The 17,674-nt window shown below is 42.0% G+C and overlaps 1 protein-coding gene and 1 non-coding gene across 2 annotated transcripts in view; both read left to right on the top strand.

The window, feature by feature from the left end:
• Window positions 1-1,294: 1,294 nt before the first annotated feature.
• Window positions 1,295-1,367, top strand: trnam-cau (transfer RNA methionine (anticodon CAU)). Its single transcript has one exon. It is a non-coding gene; the product is annotated as a tRNA-Met (tRNA).
• Window positions 1,368-12,263: 10,896 nt separating this feature from the next.
• chrna1 (cholinergic receptor, nicotinic, alpha 1 (muscle)) overlaps window positions 12,264-17,674 on the top strand; it is a 45,664-nt gene continuing 40,253 nt past the window's right edge. The window contains exons 1-2 of the mRNA XM_068034572.1: window positions 12,264-12,434; window positions 16,811-16,953. Of these exons, the coding sequence (XP_067890673.1) occupies window positions 12,377-12,434; window positions 16,811-16,953 (201 nt within the window). The 5' untranslated portion in view covers window positions 12,264-12,376. The remainder of the gene's footprint in view (window positions 12,435-16,810; window positions 16,954-17,674) is intronic.

The raw sequence follows: 17,674 nt of genomic DNA, 5'->3' as shown, positions 1-17,674 counted from the left end.
CCTTAGGAAGGATATTATTGCCATAGAGGGAGGGCAACAAAGGTTTACCAGACTTGTTCCCGGGATGGCGGGACTGTCCTATGAAGAGAGATTGGGGAAACTGGGCCTGTGTTCTCTAGCGTTTCAAAGAATGAGAGGTGATCTCATTGAAACCTACAAAATACTTAAAAGGATAGATAGGGTAGATGCAGGTAAGATGTTTCCCCTGGTTGGAGAGTCTAGAACCAAAGTACACAATTTCAAAATAAGGGGGAAGCCACTTAGGACACAGATGAGGAGAAATTTCTTTACTCAGAGAGTTGTGAATCTTTGGAATTCTCTACGCCAGAGGGCTGTGGAAGCTCAGTCATTGAGTATGTTTAAAGCAGAGATTGACAGATTTCTAAATACCAATGACTATGGATGAGCAATAAACGCTCGTCTAGCCAGCGACACCCACATCCCAGGAACAAATAAAAAAAGGGATGCGGGGAAAAAGGCATTGAAGTGATGATCAGTCATGATCGAATTGAATGGCAGAGCAGGCGTGATGGGCTGAATGGCCTACTCTGCTCCTATGTTCCCATGAAAATGCGCTGACAGCGAATCAGCAGCGCACTTTCCACTGCGCCCAGTTTTGTTTTGACTCCAATGGCAAAGAAAATCAGGCAGTGTACAATGGCATGGACCATTTTCACCCCCCACCCCAGTGTCTGAATCTGAAACATCCATGTGATCCCCACTTTGAGGAGGTTAATCGCACTCTGGTGATGTGGCACGTGAGGGAAAAACTGTCTTCACCGACTGTTTGTCGCGACCTCATCGGACTAGGTTAAAGACACGATTGGTGCCTATTAGCTGCTCAGTAATCTATTTGAAACATGAAGATCGTAGGATTGTGTACAAATAAAACCCACATTCTCGTTTTATTATTAGTGAGCCACGTGTCCTATTTGCAGGTAAAGCTTGTACATTAAATGACGGTGAGGATTCCAGGTGGTGCTCAGTCAGCGGGGCCCGCGATCTGCCGCCAGCCCCGGGGCCCGCAAGGAGCTGGCAGCTCCTTCCTCTACCGGGGAGGCGGAACCATAGCGGAAATGTCGCTTGTATTCGGTGCTGCAGACACGGCCTGGAGGCCGCTCCCTGATTATTAAACCTGTAAACGGAAATGAGCCGTTAAATAAAACTCCGGAAACAGCCCGCCCCCGGTCTCTGCCCAGTCTGTGTTATGAAATGCCTTCAAATATGAACGGAAAGCAGCAACAGAGTGACCTCTTGTCCCTACATAATGACCGCAGCCCGCTAGTTAAGTAGAGCCTCGTTAGCGCAGTAGGTAGCGCGTCAGTCTCATAATCTGAAGGTCGTGAGTTCGATCCTCACACGGGGCACAGAAATTTTACATTTTCCTTTATAATTTAATGTTTTCCCGCGGTTTCTGAATGTGCGTTCTATTTTCAAAGAAGATTTTTTCCCTCATCTTTGATTAATTTGGCCTTAGATTGGAAATGTCTCAGTCACATACTTCTCTCCTGCATTGCACCCTTTCACAGACCTTTTCTCGTTTTCTTTCCTCCTTTTCCTCAGACCTGATGATGGGTCACTGACCTGAAACGTTAACTCTGCTTCTCCCTCCATAGATGCTGCCAGACCTGCTGAGTATTTCCAGCATTTCTTGTTTTCATTCAAAAGGAGTCTGGATATGCACCTCAAGTGCCATAATCTGCAAGGCTCCAGACAAAATGATGGAAGGTGGGATTAGAATAGGTTCCGAACAAGGGTCACTGACCCGAAACGTTAACTCTGCTTCTCTTTCCACAGATGCTGCCAGACCTGCTGAGTGGTTCCAGCATTTCTTGTCTTTATTTCAGATTTCCAGCATCCGCAGTATTTTGCTTTTATATATATTATATTAGAATAGGTAGATCGTTTTTCGGCTGGCAGGACAGAACGGACCAATTGGCCTCTTCCTGTGGGACTTAAACTTTCTATGGTTCTATGATGTCTTATTTAGCAGGAGGATGCTATTTTTTCAAGCTGTTGCATGAAAAAAAATCACAAAATATATAGAGTACAAACACAGGAAAGTTATGGTGAACCTTTATAAAACACTGGTTCAGCCTCAGCTGGAGGATTGTGTTCAATTTTAGGCATCACAATGCAGGAAAGATGTGAAGGCATTGGAGAGGGCACAGAAAAGATTTACAAGTGTGGTTCCAGGGATGAGGAACTTCAGTCACCTGAATGATTGGAAAAGCTGGGGCAGTTCTCCTCAGAGAAGAGAACGTTGAGAGGAGATTTGATGGAGGTGTTCAAAATCATGAGGGGTCTGGACAGAATAGATAGAAACTGTTCCCATTGGCAGAAGGGATGAGACCAGAGGACAGCGATTTAAGGTGAACAGCAAAAGAACCAACAGCGACATGAGGAAAAACCTTTTTATGCAGTGAGTGGTTAGGACGTGGAATGCACTGCCTGAGAGTGTGGTGGAGGCAGATTCAACTGTCGCTTTCAAAAGTAAATTGAATAATTATCTGGGGAGAAACTTTTCAGAGCTACGGGGAAAAGGCAGTGGCATGGGACTAGCTGAGCTGCTATTGCAGAGAGCCAGCATGGACACGAAGGGCTGAATGGCCTCCTTCTGTGCTGTAACCATTTTATGGTTTGACATAAACAACCACATAGTTTAAACTGAATTTTAGCAGCAGACTATTCTTGCTTTTTCAAAGTCACCAGTACAGTTTTTGGTCTTTATCGTTTAAAGAAAAACAATGCACTTTTGCACCTGTAGCCCATCTCCATATTTGTCCAGTCCAAGTTCAGCTTTCAAGGCCCTGAGCTCTGTAGTTCCTTCCTAAACTTCTCTGTCTCCCGACCTCTTTCCTCCTCTAAGACACTCTGTAAAACCTACACTTTGACCAAGCTTTTGGCCATCTGCCTTAATATCTGCTAATGTGGCTCCTTTGATAACACTCCTGTGAAGGGCCTTAGGACATTTCACTACATTAAAGGTGTTATATAAATGCAATTTACATAGAATTACATAGAATATACTGCAAAGATATAGACCAGTGGACCCAACTAGTCCATGCTGGCATTTATGCTCTGCTTGAGCCTCCTCCCATCTTCCTATTCTAACTTCATTAGCATAATCCTCTAATACCTTCTCCTTCTTTTGCTTATCTAGCTTTCCCTTAAATACATCTAAACTATTTGCCTCAACTACTCCCTGTGGTAGTGAGTTCTACATCCCCACCACTCTCTGGGTAAAGAAGTTTCTTCTGAATTCTTTGGTGACTATCATGTATTGATGGCCTCTAGTTTACTTTCCCCACAAGTGGAAACACTCTGTGTCTACTCTATTAAAACCTTTCATTATTTTTAAGACCTCTACTAGGTCACCTCTCAACCTTCTGTTTTCAAGAGAAAAGAGACCCAGCTTGTTCATCCTTTCCTAATAAGTATGACCTTGCAGTTCTGGTATCATCCTTGTAAATCTTGTTTGCACCCTCTCTAGTATCTCTATCTCCTTTTTATAATATGGTGACTAGAACTGTACACTGTACTCCAAGTATGATCTAACCAAGGTTCGATACAAGTTTAGCATGATTTCTCTGGTTTCAATCCTATCCCTCTAGAAATAAACCATAGTGCTTGGTTTGCTTTTGTTATAGACTTGTTGACCTGTTTCGCAACTTTTAGTGGTTTGTGTATTTGTTCTTCCAGATCCCTTTGCTCCGCTACCACATTTAGATTCTCATTTTCCAAGTAATACGTGACCTCTTTATTTTTCTTATCAAAAATAATACCTCACACTTGTCTATGTTGACATTCATTTGCAAATTATATGTCCATTCTCCAAGTTTATTAATGTCTTCATGTAATTTGTTGCAGTCCCCCTCCATGTTGACTATACCTCCCAATTTGGTGTTGTTGGCAAATTTAGAAATTGTATTTTTGATTCCAAAGTCTAAACCGTTAAGAACTTTGTGGACAACAGTTGTCCCAGTACTGATCCTTGTGGGAGCCCATTTCCCACCTTCTGCCACTCTGAATGGCTGCCCTTTACCCCTATTCTGCTTTCTGTGTTGCAAACAACTAACTATGCATTCTGCTACTTGTCCCAAACTCTGCATAGTCCAATCTTATTCATTAGTCTATTGTGTGGTCGCTTATCAAAGACCGTTAAGAAATTGATATATATTGCATCTCTTGCATTACTGTTGTCTACTCTATCTGTTGCCTCCTCAAAGAATTCAATGAGGTTGGTCAAGCAAGATGTTCCCTTTTGAAAACCATGTTGACTTTTGATTATTATATTTTTAATGTTGACTGTTCATTATTATAATTTGTTTGTAGTGGTGGTGTGGTAGTCATGCAATCCACCTTTGGCTCCAGTGTTTTGATTCTGTCTCCACTTAATACCTGACCACTCAATCCCCTTATAATTAATCCTCTTAATTCCCTGCACCCATAATTGCTGATATTTTTGATGGTTACCTGTCCTCAGGCACTGTTTCTCTCCCCTTCACTCCCCCCACTATGCCCCCATCAAAAAATCCATCCTCCTGCAACTGCTGCCCCATCTCTGTCCTTCTGTTACTCTATAAGAATCCTGAATGTTTCATTGCCTCCCAGTTTTATTCCCATCTCTCCCAAAACTCCCTGTTTGAAACTCCCAGCATCTGTCCTGTTACACCAAGATGACTTAAGCAAAATTGCATTCTCTGTGACTGTGGAATATTATTCCTCTTCACTCTCATCTTCCTTAATATTTGCACTGTGATACTGTTCACCACACCGTTCTCCCACAAGTTCTTTCCTCTGTCATCCAGCTCAATGAGACTGTTGATTTGGTGCAAGAGGCTCTTGAGACTGAGGTGGCCTTCATCTCATGACAGCTGAGTTCACTGAAGAACCCACTGTGGACTACATCTCTTGTGTAACTGACTGGCAACCTGTTGCTCTTTCAACAGATATAGAGGAGTTAGGCCTGTGATTTGGAATGTGTTGCTATCCTGGAAAATAGCAACTTGAGGTTTGACAACTCTAAATGTGCTATGGTACTGAGCTGGCCACTGATCAGCAAGATGACAGATCTAATGGATCTCAAAACTTGAGAGAATGTCTCCTGTAAGCCATTAACTCCCAAGTATATGAAGGTCAAAAAGAAGGGCTTTTCAAGCCTGTCTGCCAAGACTGCCAGTGCTATAGTCCATAGTTCCAATGAGCAAATGACATCAATTTGCCCTGGGTTATTGGTTGGAGGGAAGGTGGGGGTTGGAGGGAAGGGGGGGTAATGAGTGTGTGGTGGTCGTGGGGTGGAGGAGATAGTTCTAGACTCCTGTGAAGCCACCACACGCACTGATATCTACAATGAGGAAAAACTTTCCTGATGTCGATGCATATGAGGGCAGTGAACTCCTCTGTGATCCCTGTTACTTGCTGCACATTCTGGAAAAGTGACCTCAGAGCCAATGCATAGGTGTGGTGTTCATTGAATTTGCTTCTTTTCAGAGCAGGAGCCCTGATATATAGTGCCTGATCCAGGCCAAACATCTCCGCACTACATCCCCACCCCACCCCAACCCAAACCCCTTGTGGCCTGTCTCTAATAGGCATAGTGTGCCAGTTTCTCTTGGAACTGTATTAACTGCATTAAGTGAGTTCAAGCATCTGAAGGATATCTCCCAGCCGACAGCAGACAGCTGATGTACCAGGGAGAGGAAATGCTGAAAGGATCTCATAACATGCAAGGCTGTAATTAATGCACAAATGCAGACATTTTTTGACACTCGTGGGGCAGTTGATGGCGAGCTGCCACTTTCACAAGGCTAATAGTGGAATAGCACATATCGTCCAGCAACCTAGGGCAATTCGCAGGTATCTGTTCCTCACCACAAATTATTGGGTTATTTACACACTGATAACCTCATGCACATTAAACTCAACTGTATTGTGACAGTAAATTCTGTCGTAATGTCTTCTTATGTGGCTTGATGTTAAATTTTGTCTGATAACACTCGTGTGAAGCACCTTGGGACATTTTACTATGTTAAAGGCAGTATTTAAAAGCAAACTGTTGTTTTATCACAGGATCACACAACGGTTATAGCCCAGAAGGAGGCCATTCAGCCTGTCGTGTCTGTGCCAGCTCTCTGCAAAAGCAGCTCAGCTAGTCCCACTCTTCTGCCTTTTCCCCAAAGCCCTGCAAATGTTTTCTCCAGATAGTTATCCAAAGCCATGATTGAATCAGCCTCCACCACACTCTCAGGCTGTGCATTCTGGATCCTAACCACTTACTGCGTAAAAAAGTTTTTCCTCCTGTTGCCATTGGTTCTTTTGCAATTGACCTTAAATCGTTGTCCACCGGTTTTTGACCCTTCTGCCACTGGGAATAGTTTCTCCCTATATACTCTGTCCAGACCCCTCATTATTTTGTATACCTCTATCAAATCTCCTCTTTATCTTCTCCTCTGAGGAGAACAGCCTTAGCTTCTCCAATCTATCCACATAACTGAAGTCCTTCATCCCTTAAACCATTCTCATCAGTCTTTTGTTTTATTCGTTCATGGGAAGTGGGCGTCAGTGGCTAGGACAACATTTATTGCCCATCCCTAATTGCCCTTGAGAAGGTGGTGGTGAGCTGCCATCCTGACCGCTGCAGTCCATGTGGGGGTAGGTACACCCACAGTGCTATTAGGAAGGGAGTGCCAGGATTTTGACCCAGTGACAGTGAAGGAATGGCGATACAGTTCCAAGTCAGGATGATGTGTGGTTTGGAGGGGATCTTGCAGGTGGTGGTGTTCCCATGCAACTTCTGGCTTGCACTCTAGATGGTAGAGGTCACGGGTTTGGAAGGTGCTAACGAAGAACCTTGGCATGTTGCTGCAGTGCATCTTGTAGATGGTACACACTGCTGCCACTGTGCGTTGGTGGTGGAGGGAATGAGTGTTTGTGGATGGGGTGCCAATCAAGCTTCTCCATCTCTGGTCATAGGCTGTCTACTAATATCCATTATAAGCCCACTGACTCCCACAGCTACCTTGACTACACTTCTTCACACCCTGCCTCCTGTAAGGACTCCATTCCATTCTCCCAGTTTCTCCATCTCTGACACATCTGCTCTGATGATGCTACCTTCCATGACAGCGCTTCTGATATGTCTTCCTTTTTCCTCAACCGAGGATTCCCCCCCACTGTGATTGACAAGGCCCTCAACCGTGTCCAGCCCATTTTCCGCACCTCTACCCTCACCCCTTCCCCTCCCTCCCAGAACCGCGACAGGGCTCCCCTTGTCCTCGCTTTCCACTCCATCAGCCTCCATATCCAAAGGGTCATCCTCCGCCATTTCCGCCACCTCCAGCGTGATGCTACTACCAAACGCATCTTCCCCTCCCTTCCCCTGTCAGCGTTCCAAAGGGATCGTTCCCTCCGTGACACCCTGGTCCATTCCTCCATTACCCCCACCACCTCGTCTCCTTCCCATGGCACCTTCACCTGCAATTGCAGGAGGTGTAATACCTGCCCATTTACCTCCTCTCTCCTCACTATCCCAGGCCCCAAACACTCCTTTCAGGTGAAGCAGCGATTTACTTGTACTTCTTTCAATGTAGTATACTGTATTCGCTGCTCACAATGTGGTCTCCTCTACATTGGGGAGACCAAACGCAGACTGGGTGACCGCGTTGCTGAATACCTCCTCTCAGTCCGCAAGCAGGACCCCGAGCTTCCGGTTGCTTGCCATTTCAACACTCCCCCCTGCTCTCATGCTCACATCTCTGTCTTGGGATTGCTGCAATATTCCAGTGAACATCAACGCAAGCTCGAGGAACAGCATCTCATTTACCGATTAGGCACACTACAGCATGCCGGACTGAACATTGAGTTCAATAATTTCAGAGCATGACAGGCCCCCATTTTACTTTTATTTTCAGTCATTTTTTTTTTCATTTTTTAATATATATTTTTTTGTGTTCTTTTTATTTTATTTCATCTTAGTTTGTTCAGTTTGCTTATCCACTGTTTTTTTTTCATATTTGTACTTGTGGCTGTTCAATTTGCAGTCCATTAACACCCTATCAGTACTAATACTTTGTCTTTCAACACACCATCAACATATTGTTTGCCTTTGCTCCACAACCTTCTGGTCAGCTATTCTGTGACCTTGTCCTATTTACACCTTCTCCTTTGTTATCTCTTGCCCCACCCCCGTTTTACTTGCTTATAACCTTATACATTTCTAATATTTGCTAGTTCTGAAGAAGGGTCACTGACCTGAAACATTAATTCTGCTTCTCTCTCCACAGATGCTGCCAGACCTGCTGAGTATTTCCAGCATTTCTTGTTTTTATATTATTTATATGGTTACTCCAGTTAAGTTTCTGGTCAATGATAACTCCTCGGATGTTGATAATGGGGATTCAGCAATTGTAATGCCATTGAATGTCACTCCTTCTAATGCCTTCACATCTTTCCTAAAGTGCAGTGCTCCAATTGAGGCCAAACAATGTTTTATAAAGGTTTACATAACTTCCTTGCTTTTGTACTCTATGTCTCTATTTATAAAGCTTAGGATCCTGTATACCTTATTAACCACTTTCTCAACCTGTGTTGTCACCTTCAGGGATTGGTGTACATATACCCCCAGGTCCCTGTGTTCCTGCACCCCTTTAGAATTGCATCCTTTATTTTACATTGCCTTTCCTCATTCTTTGTACCAAAAGGTATCACTTCGCACTTCTTTGCATTAAATTTCATCTGCCATGTGTCCGCCCATTCCACCAGCCTGCCTATGCTCTCTTGAAGTCTATCACTATCCTCACAGTTCGCAATACTTCCATCTGCAAATTTTAAAATTGTGCCCTGCACACCCAAGTTTAGGTCATTAATGTAGATCAAGAAAAGTAGTGGTCCTAAAACTGACCCCTGGGGAACCCAGCTGGTCCAAAAAACAATCGTTCACCACTACTGTTTGTTTCCTGTCACTCAGCCAACTTTGTATCTCTGCTGCCACTGTCCCTTTTATTCCATGGACTCTAACTTTGCTGACAAGCCTGTTATGTGGCACCTTATCAATTGCCTTTTGGAAATCTATGTACACCACATTTACTGCATTACCCTCAACAGCCCTTTCTGTTACCTCATCAAAAAAATCAATCAAGTTAGTTAAACACGATTTCCCTTTTGTTGAGTTTTTCATGTTTAGACATGCATTTTTTTAAAATGCGGGAACATTTAATCTTTCACTTTCATTTGCAATATCTTCTGTAACTTAATGGTGATTTGTCTCATAGTGGTGTCAATAAAGGTAGATAATTCATTGTTTTTATGTGGATCTTTTCCAAAAAAGCTTTCTTTTTGAGTTGTAATTCCTGATGTTTTGTAATCGGCATGATTTCCTAGAATTAAGATGAAACAGCTTTTCCTATACAATGTTAGTATAGAATATATAGAGAACATTGCCAAGGTATGTCCTGTCCACAAAAGGCAGGACAAATGCAATCTGACCAATTACTGCCCCATCAGGCTACTCTAAATCACCAGGGAAATGATGGGAGCTATCATCGACAGTGCAATAAAACAGCACTTAGTCTTCAATAAACTGCTCATCAATGTTCAGTTTGACTTCCGCCAGGATCGGCTTCAGGCCTCATTCCAGCCTTAGTTCATACATGGACCAAAGAACTGAACTCCAGAGGTGAGATGGGAGTGACTGTCCTTGACATCAAGAGAGCATTTGACCAAGTGTGGCATGAAGGAGCCATAATAAAATTGAAGTCAATTGGAATCAGAGGGAAATCTCTCAAGTGGCTGGAGTTATACCTGGCACAAAGGAAGATAGTTGTGGTTGTTGGAGACCAATCATCTCAGCCTCAGGGCATTATTGCAGGCGTTCCTTAGGGTTGTGTCCTAAGCCTACCCATCTTCGCTGCTTCATCAATGACCTACCCTCCATCATAAAGTCAGAAATGGGGATGTTTGCTGATGATTGCACAGTGTTCAGTTCCATTCACAACTGCTGAGATAATGAAGCAATCTGTGTCTGCATGCAGCAAGACCTGGACAACATTCAAGTTTGGGCTGCTAATTGGCAAGTAACATTCTTGCCACACACATGCCAGACAATGACCACCTCCAACAAGAGATAGTCTAACTACCTCCTCTTGACTTTCAACAGCATTGATACATTCCTTTATTGCACAAAAACCAAATGAGGAAAGTGTTCCAACCATGGCTAATGAAATAAATCAAGGATTGTATTAGATCAAAGGAAGCGGTGTATAAAGTTGCCAAAAAAAAAATGGTAAGCCTGAGGATTGGGAGCATTTTAGAATTCTGGAAAGGAAGACCAAGAAAAAGATTAAGAAAGGGAAAATAGAATATGAAAATAAACTTGCGAGAAACATAAAAATGGACTGTCAAAGCTTCTACAGGTATGTAAAGAGGAAAAGATTAACAAAAACAAATATGGGTCCATTACAAGTGGAGTCAGGAGAATTTATCATGGGATATAAGGAAATGGCAGAGAAATTAAACAAATACTTTGTGTCTGCCTTCACAGAGGAAAATACTAAAAATCTCCCAGCAATAATGGAGAATCAAGGGACTAGTGTAAACGAGAAACTTCAAGATACTAATATTAGTTTAAAAAAAAGTACCAGAGAAATTAATGGGACTTACAGTAGATAAATCCACTGGACCTGATGACCTACATTGCAGAATGTTAAAAGAGGTGGCTGTAGAGATAGTAGATGCATTGGTAGTAGATGATAGTAGATGCATCTTTCAAAATTCTATAGACTCTGGAATGGTTCCTGCAGTTTGGAAGGTGGCAATTGTAACCCCACTATTTAACAAAGGAGGGAGAGAGAAAACAGGGGAACTAAAGACCTGTTAATCTGACATCAGTAGTAGAGAAAATGCTAGAATCTATAATAAAGAATGTGATAACGGGACACTTTAATAATGGTAGGTTTGGGCAGAGTCAATATGGATTAATGAAAGTAAAATCATGTTTAACAAATCTGTTGGAGCAGAATAGATAAGGGGGAGCCAGTGGATGTGGTATATTTAGATTTTCTGAAAGCTTTTGCTGAGGTCCCACACAAGAGGTTAGTAAACAAAATTAGAGCACATGGAATTAGGGGGGAATATACTGGTATGGATTGAGAACTGGTTAACTGACAGAAAACAGAGAGGAATAAATGAGACATTCTCAGGTTGGCAGGCTGTGACTAGTGGGTACTGCAAGGATCAGTGCGTAGGCCCCAGCTATTCACAATCTATATCAATGATTTGGATGTGGGCAATTAAATGTAATATTTCCAAGTTTGCAGATGAAACAAAACTAGGCGGAAGTGTGAGTTGTGAGGAGGATGCAAAGACGCTTCAAGGGTATTTGGAGAGGCTAAACGAGTGGGGAAAAATTTGGCAGATGGAATACAATGTGGAGAAATGTGAGGCTATCTACTTTGGTAGGAAAGCAGAAATACAGAGTATTTCTTAAATGGTGAGAGGCTGGGAAATTTTAAAATCAAGACGTTGCTCGCCCAGGAGCCAATGTAGGACAGCGAGCTCAGAGGTGATAGGAGAATGGAACTTGGTGCGACTTAAGACACGGGCAGCAGAGTTTTGGATGACCTCAAGTTTATGGAGAGTAAAAATCCCTCCTTGGCCTCATCCCTCCCTATCTCTCTAATCTCCTTCAGCCCACAACCCACAGGGATATCTAAGCTCCTCTAATTGAGCATCCCTGATTTTAATCACTTCACCATTTCAGCTGTCAGGGTTCCAAGCTCTAGAATACCCTCCCTAAACCTCTCTGCCTCTCTAACTCATTTCCTCCTTTAAGACACTCCTTAAAACCTACCTCTTTGACCAAGCCTTTGGTCATCTGCCCTAATATCTCCTTATATGGCTTGGTGTCATATTTTGACTTATAATGCTCCTGTGAAGTGCCTTGGGACGTTTTAAGTTAAAGACACGATATAAATATGTTGTTGTTGTTGTTGCAGCTGTTCAAGAAGGGCAATTAGGGATTTGCAATAATGCTAGCCTTGCCAGCAATACCCACATCCCACGAACGATTAAAAGACAACAAAAAATGGAACTGGTGGTGTTTTGCGCCTCCCTCCCCCAACCCCCCCCCCCCCCCCCCCCACCCCCATCTCCTATTGACAGCTGTCAGCTGTCACTGAGACAGTTGGCACAAGCGCGGAAACTAGTGCGAATGGGCAGTTGAAAAGGCAGGAATCCCAGCTCCACTCCACAGTAAGGAAGGAGCCTCAGCCATAGTCAGAAATCCAGAAGAGCTATCAAGTCTCAAAGTTGGGTGTCTAAATTGTTGGAGAAGACAGATTTACTTGAAAGGCCAATCGCCCAATTGGAAAGCTGGAGAATGATTTGGTGCAATGAATTGCATGGAGCATTGGTGATACTTTTATTTTCATATGGTGGTAAGGTCATTGGATCTCTGTTCGCTTCACCTTGTTCAATTGAGAATTACGAAATGTTCTCCGTGTTTTATATAAGATTTTACAGTCTTGTACGGTTTAATTATGAAATTGGCGGAGAAGTAAGCGGTGCTGCAGATTGACAGCTACGCTTGCTCCCTGATTTTATTCCTAGATTTCCATGATAAACATTTTTATATTCCAGATATGAATGGAATATCAATTTACAGTCTTATATTACAAAGTTTATATGAAGTTCGTATTATGATCCTTTCCTGTATTGCAATAGATTGGTTTGTAAATCGTTAGATTTTCCGACGTTGTATAGGAATGGTCTGAATTTTGGCTCAGGGTTTGGAATGGTGTATGTTTATCCAAGGTCACTGTCTGGAGTCTGCCTGGGGGTGGGGATCGCTCAGGAGTGTTGTGTGATCAGTGTTACACAGCGGAAATAGTAGCTCTGTGATGGCAATAGCAATGATCCTGGAATGTGCCAGGGCGGCATTTTACCAAGGCTTAGGGCATTTTTTTTAATGGTCGGGCTGAACTAGACGAACGTTTAAGCAGTAATATATTAACCAAAGTTAGAAGAACCAATGTGAACTAAGAGTAAAAGCAAAACACAGCGGATGCTGGAAATCTGAAATAAAAACAGAAAATACTGGAACTACTCAGCAGGTCTGGCAGCATCTGTGGAGAGAGAGAGAGTTAATGTTTCAGGTCTGTGACCTTTCATCAGAACCTACGGAGTATGTCCAGCACTTTCTGTGAACTAATAGAGGTTGTATTGAAGGTTATATGTTCCCGTTTATTTAATTTCATTCACATCTCTTTGTTCCTTATACGGTATTTGTAAATAAGACAGTGAAAATCCATGGGCTTATTTTAGAACTTCTGTGATTGGTTAAATTTGTTATGTCTATGGGCCAAAAGTCGGGCTGCTTTTTGAAGATTTATTTGTTTAGTCAAATACCTTATGGTGGATACAGCAACTGTTTGAGGTTTTACAACTTAACATGTGGGTAATCTGCCCCTGTAATTCTTCCTGGATGTGATGTTAAAAATATTCTAGCAATTTAAAATATAGTACTTCTAGAAAAATATCACAGGAAAAGGTATTAGGCATGTATGTTCGTTACACTAGTTTAATATCTTCTTCTTCTTTGGCCTCCTTGTCTCAAGAGACAATGGGTAAGCGCCTAGAGGTGGTCAGTGGTTTGTGGAGCAGCACCTGGAGTAGCTATAAAGGCCAATTCTAGAGTGACAGACTCTTCCACAGGCGCTGCAGATAAAATTGGTTGTCAGGGCTGTTACACAGTTGGCTCTCTCCTTGCACTTCTGTCTTTTTTCCTGCCAACTGCTAAGTCTCTTTGACTCTCCACTCTTTAGCCCCGCCTTTATGGCTGTCTGCCAGCTCTGGCGATCACTGGCAACTGACTCCCACGACTTGTGGTCAATGTCACAGGACTTCAATATATTTAGTTTAATATATTTATACTGAAAGCATTAGCTGAAAAAAACATGAATTATTACGGTTAAGAAATTTCAGATCTGTTTTCTCTGTGCTCTGCGTGTACTTAAAAATTATAAATATTGCTCAGTATAAGAAAAAACACTTTTTTGTCTAACAGTTGTCATGCAGACCCCCACCTGCCAAGAATGAGCATATTAATTTCGTCATATGAACATTGATTTTAAGCTGTTGCTGGAGTGATGAAATGAATTGTTAAAGAGATCACCAGACCTTAGGGCTGGAGGGACATTTGCATACTAAGAAAGAGTGCTTGTGGAGATGAAGAAGTACTCCCTGGGCCAATTAACCCAAATGGATTTTGATCACCAGACATTGAAGGTGTAAGAAAGCGCATTCCAGGGACTCCTAAGATGATACAATGCACAAATGCAGGAGTGGTTAAGCCAGTTAGTCACATGACTGACCTGCTGGCCAACTTGAAGTTGAATTGTGCCACTGTTGTGACCAACTGCTCCAGCCAAAGACCCCAATCAAAATATATGATTCTGATTGTGGTGGGAGAAACGCACCTTTGATTCAGTCCAATCCCTCCACAGATCATCTAACATATCATTTTAAACTTTCCAAATTGAAGAAAGACCCAGCCAAGTTGTACCAAACCAGGTGTCTTTAGATCAACAAATTAACTGTTTAATTAGAAAAACTAAATTCTTAAACACTACTAAGTTATAAACAACATTTAAAATGGGAAAAATAGTGTCCTTGCATAGTTACACTCCTGATGAAGTGAAATCCTCCAATGTGGAATAGTCCAAGGTTGCTTCAAGTCCTCACAACCGTTCGATGGGGGGAAAAAGTTCTTCAACTTCAGGAGAGCAGTCCATAGTCTAATTCAGCAGTTGAATTGATGCTCTTCTTTCCCAGTTATGACTTTCAACAATGACAGTTCAGCAGTTCAAGGAATTGGTTATTTTCTTTTAAGAAATTAATCTGGCTTGACATCAGAATTCTGAGAGTGTAACAAATAGAGTTTAAATAAACCACGAGCCCTCTTTTCCTTCAGTATATGCTGGCTGACAGCCTGTGTCTGTCTCTGTTAACTGTGACTCAAAAAACAGTTTTTCAGCTAGTTTCAAATGTCATTCGGCAACAATGTATCTCTCAATCCTCAGTCTCTGAGTGGCTGTATCCTGGGGCAACCAGAATGCACTTTTTGAATCACAGTCTCTGAGTGGCTATATCCCAGGGCAATGAGAATGCATTCTTTGACTCAGTCTTTGGAGCTTGTTGCCTTCAAGCAATACTGCACCTTTTCCAACCTTAAAGGCATATTGCACTCTTCCCGGAAAAAAAAACTACAGGATCATAACACCACACAGAAATAATTCAGAAGGCAGTTTGCAACTGAAGCTGAAACAAGGAAGCCTCTCTCCTGGCTGACTCGCTCTTGCTTTCTCCCAAGCCACCGGACCCACGGAAGACACGTAAACCTCAAGAGAGATAAGACTCCAACACTGAAACAAGTTGAAGCATGAACAGGGCCCTAATGAACAGCAGGACTTACCAGCAACCAAAGACTCCACCTTGAACTCAAACGACTGTAATTATAACCCAGCTATTGCCTCAAACTTTTCCCCTTTATTCTTTTCTACTTTTTCTGTCTCTATCTGTGTGTTTATCACATATGCATGCTAGCGTGGTCGCTTCGTGTATTTGTAGTTGTTAACCAGATTAGAGTTTAAGATTAATTAACTTCCACCTTTTTTGTTTAAATCTAAGGAAACCTGTCTGATTTCTTTGCCTTACAATTGGAGCAGTGAACAAAGATTCACTGAGGAGGAGCTAAAACACAGTGTTTTTCCATAATTAAAGCCTGTTACGGTTAAACCAGGCAAAGGCTGAGAGGGAACCCCTAGACCCCTTCTCACCTGGTCATAACACTATGCATGAATTTGAGAGAGTTCAGAATTAATCAATGACAAGTTAAAATAAATGTAATTGAATGTTAAGTAGGTGAACGACAAAATAATTCACACTTGATTTAAAGAAATCTTGTAAATATTAGAAAAGCCAATGTTTGGAGAAATTTTATATTAAAGGCCTGTAACTTCCAAGGCGGTTCTCCAAATCCTCCACTGGAAGATCAGTCCATGGAAATGCCAGAGAAACGGTGTAAATGGCCCTTTGCACAATTTCTATAGGGGTTCGGCTGATCTTTCGTTAAAGCTACAGGGGGAGACATCAATTATAGAAGGTTCAGTTTGCATCCCACCTAATAATTTTTGTAAATTCCTACAGTCAAATATAATTATCTTTCAAAAGAAAAATTACATTTCAGAGCATAGAATGTGAGTGGAAGTTCATGATTCTTCAAGTCTGTATTAACCATTGAGGTAAATTCAAAATGAATGCCAAGTGATATAATAAAAGCAAAATACTGCAGATGCTGGAAATCTAAAATAAAAACAAAGTGCTGGAAATACTCAGCAGGTCTGGCAGAATCTGTGGAGAGAGAAGCAGAGTTAATGTTTCAGGTATGTGAAGGTCACAGACCTGAAGCGCTGGCTCTGCTTCCCTCTTCGCGGATGATGAATGCCAAGTGCTTTTTTTCCAGAGGAGGAGATTCAAAGATATCGTTGCAGAGGACTCTTACTCATAGTCACTTTAAGAGCACATCAACAAATATGGTGACCAAAGAATTGTGTCTAGTCTAAGTAAATTGAAAAAAGGAAATAAGTGAGATGTAGTCAAATGAGAAAATATGAAGAAAATGATGCAAATAGTAATAATACATTTGCAGTTTTAATCGATCAAATTTTTACTTAAAAAGTACAGTAAGGACGAAAATAAGGATACAGAGATTCTATAGCCTAGCAAAATATATTTTTGTCTCATCTTTTCTCAGGGCTGGTGCTGGCTTCTGAACATGAAACCCGGCTGGTGGCTAAGTTATTCAAAAATTATAACAAGGTGATTCGTCCAGTGGAGCATCACGATCAAATAGTTAATATTACAGTGGGACTGCAGCTCATTCAACTCATCAATGTGGTATGAACCAAGCAAATTTCTGTGTTATGGAAGAATGATTCTCTACATATAACAGTTTCCCCTCCACACCCCCACACAAAACAATCTTCTTACATACAGCAGTACTTAATTATATTACCAGTTTGAAATAGGATGAGTACAACAAAACAGGTCACAAAGACAGAATTATGGATCTGAAATTGAATTACAATGGTGTCATACACTTCTACAATAATATTGGATTTCAGAACTAAATTTTACAAGTTATGGGATTTGTCATAAACAGTCAGCAGCTGGAACTTATGAAAGACTCAAAGACCTTGAAATTCCATGGGAGGGCCCCAATCTTCCACTTTAACTTCGTTGGGAGATCTATGGAACCTTCAGGGAAACAGTGCAATATTTGTACAACAAAGTGTTTAAATCCTCAGAATAAAAGTCTCTCCCTACATTTTGGCTTGAGCATCTCCTTTTGAGACTTCAGTCTAGACAGTTCAGAATCGTTCCAGGGCTCTTCTGCCCCTCTAAAGGTTGTTCTGGTGGGCACACCTGCTCCTGCATCACCTAACATTACCAGGCAGGCTCCTCTTTGGTGGTGAGAATTGTGCCAGGAACATGCCTAACATCATTAATGATCCAAAACCCTGGGAAATGGGTCAAAGTTGCTGCAATGTTGGAGGGGCAGGAGGAAGTCCCACCCTATCACTACTTGTCCCAAAGAGAGAATTTAGTCCCAACTGTC

The sequence above is a fragment of the Heterodontus francisci genome, chromosome 7 (genome assembly GCF_036365525.1).
Source record: "Heterodontus francisci isolate sHetFra1 chromosome 7, sHetFra1.hap1, whole genome shotgun sequence".
NCBI lineage: Eukaryota > Metazoa > Chordata > Chondrichthyes > Heterodontiformes > Heterodontidae > Heterodontus > Heterodontus francisci.
This window is presented reverse-complemented; position numbering and strand designations above follow the sequence as displayed.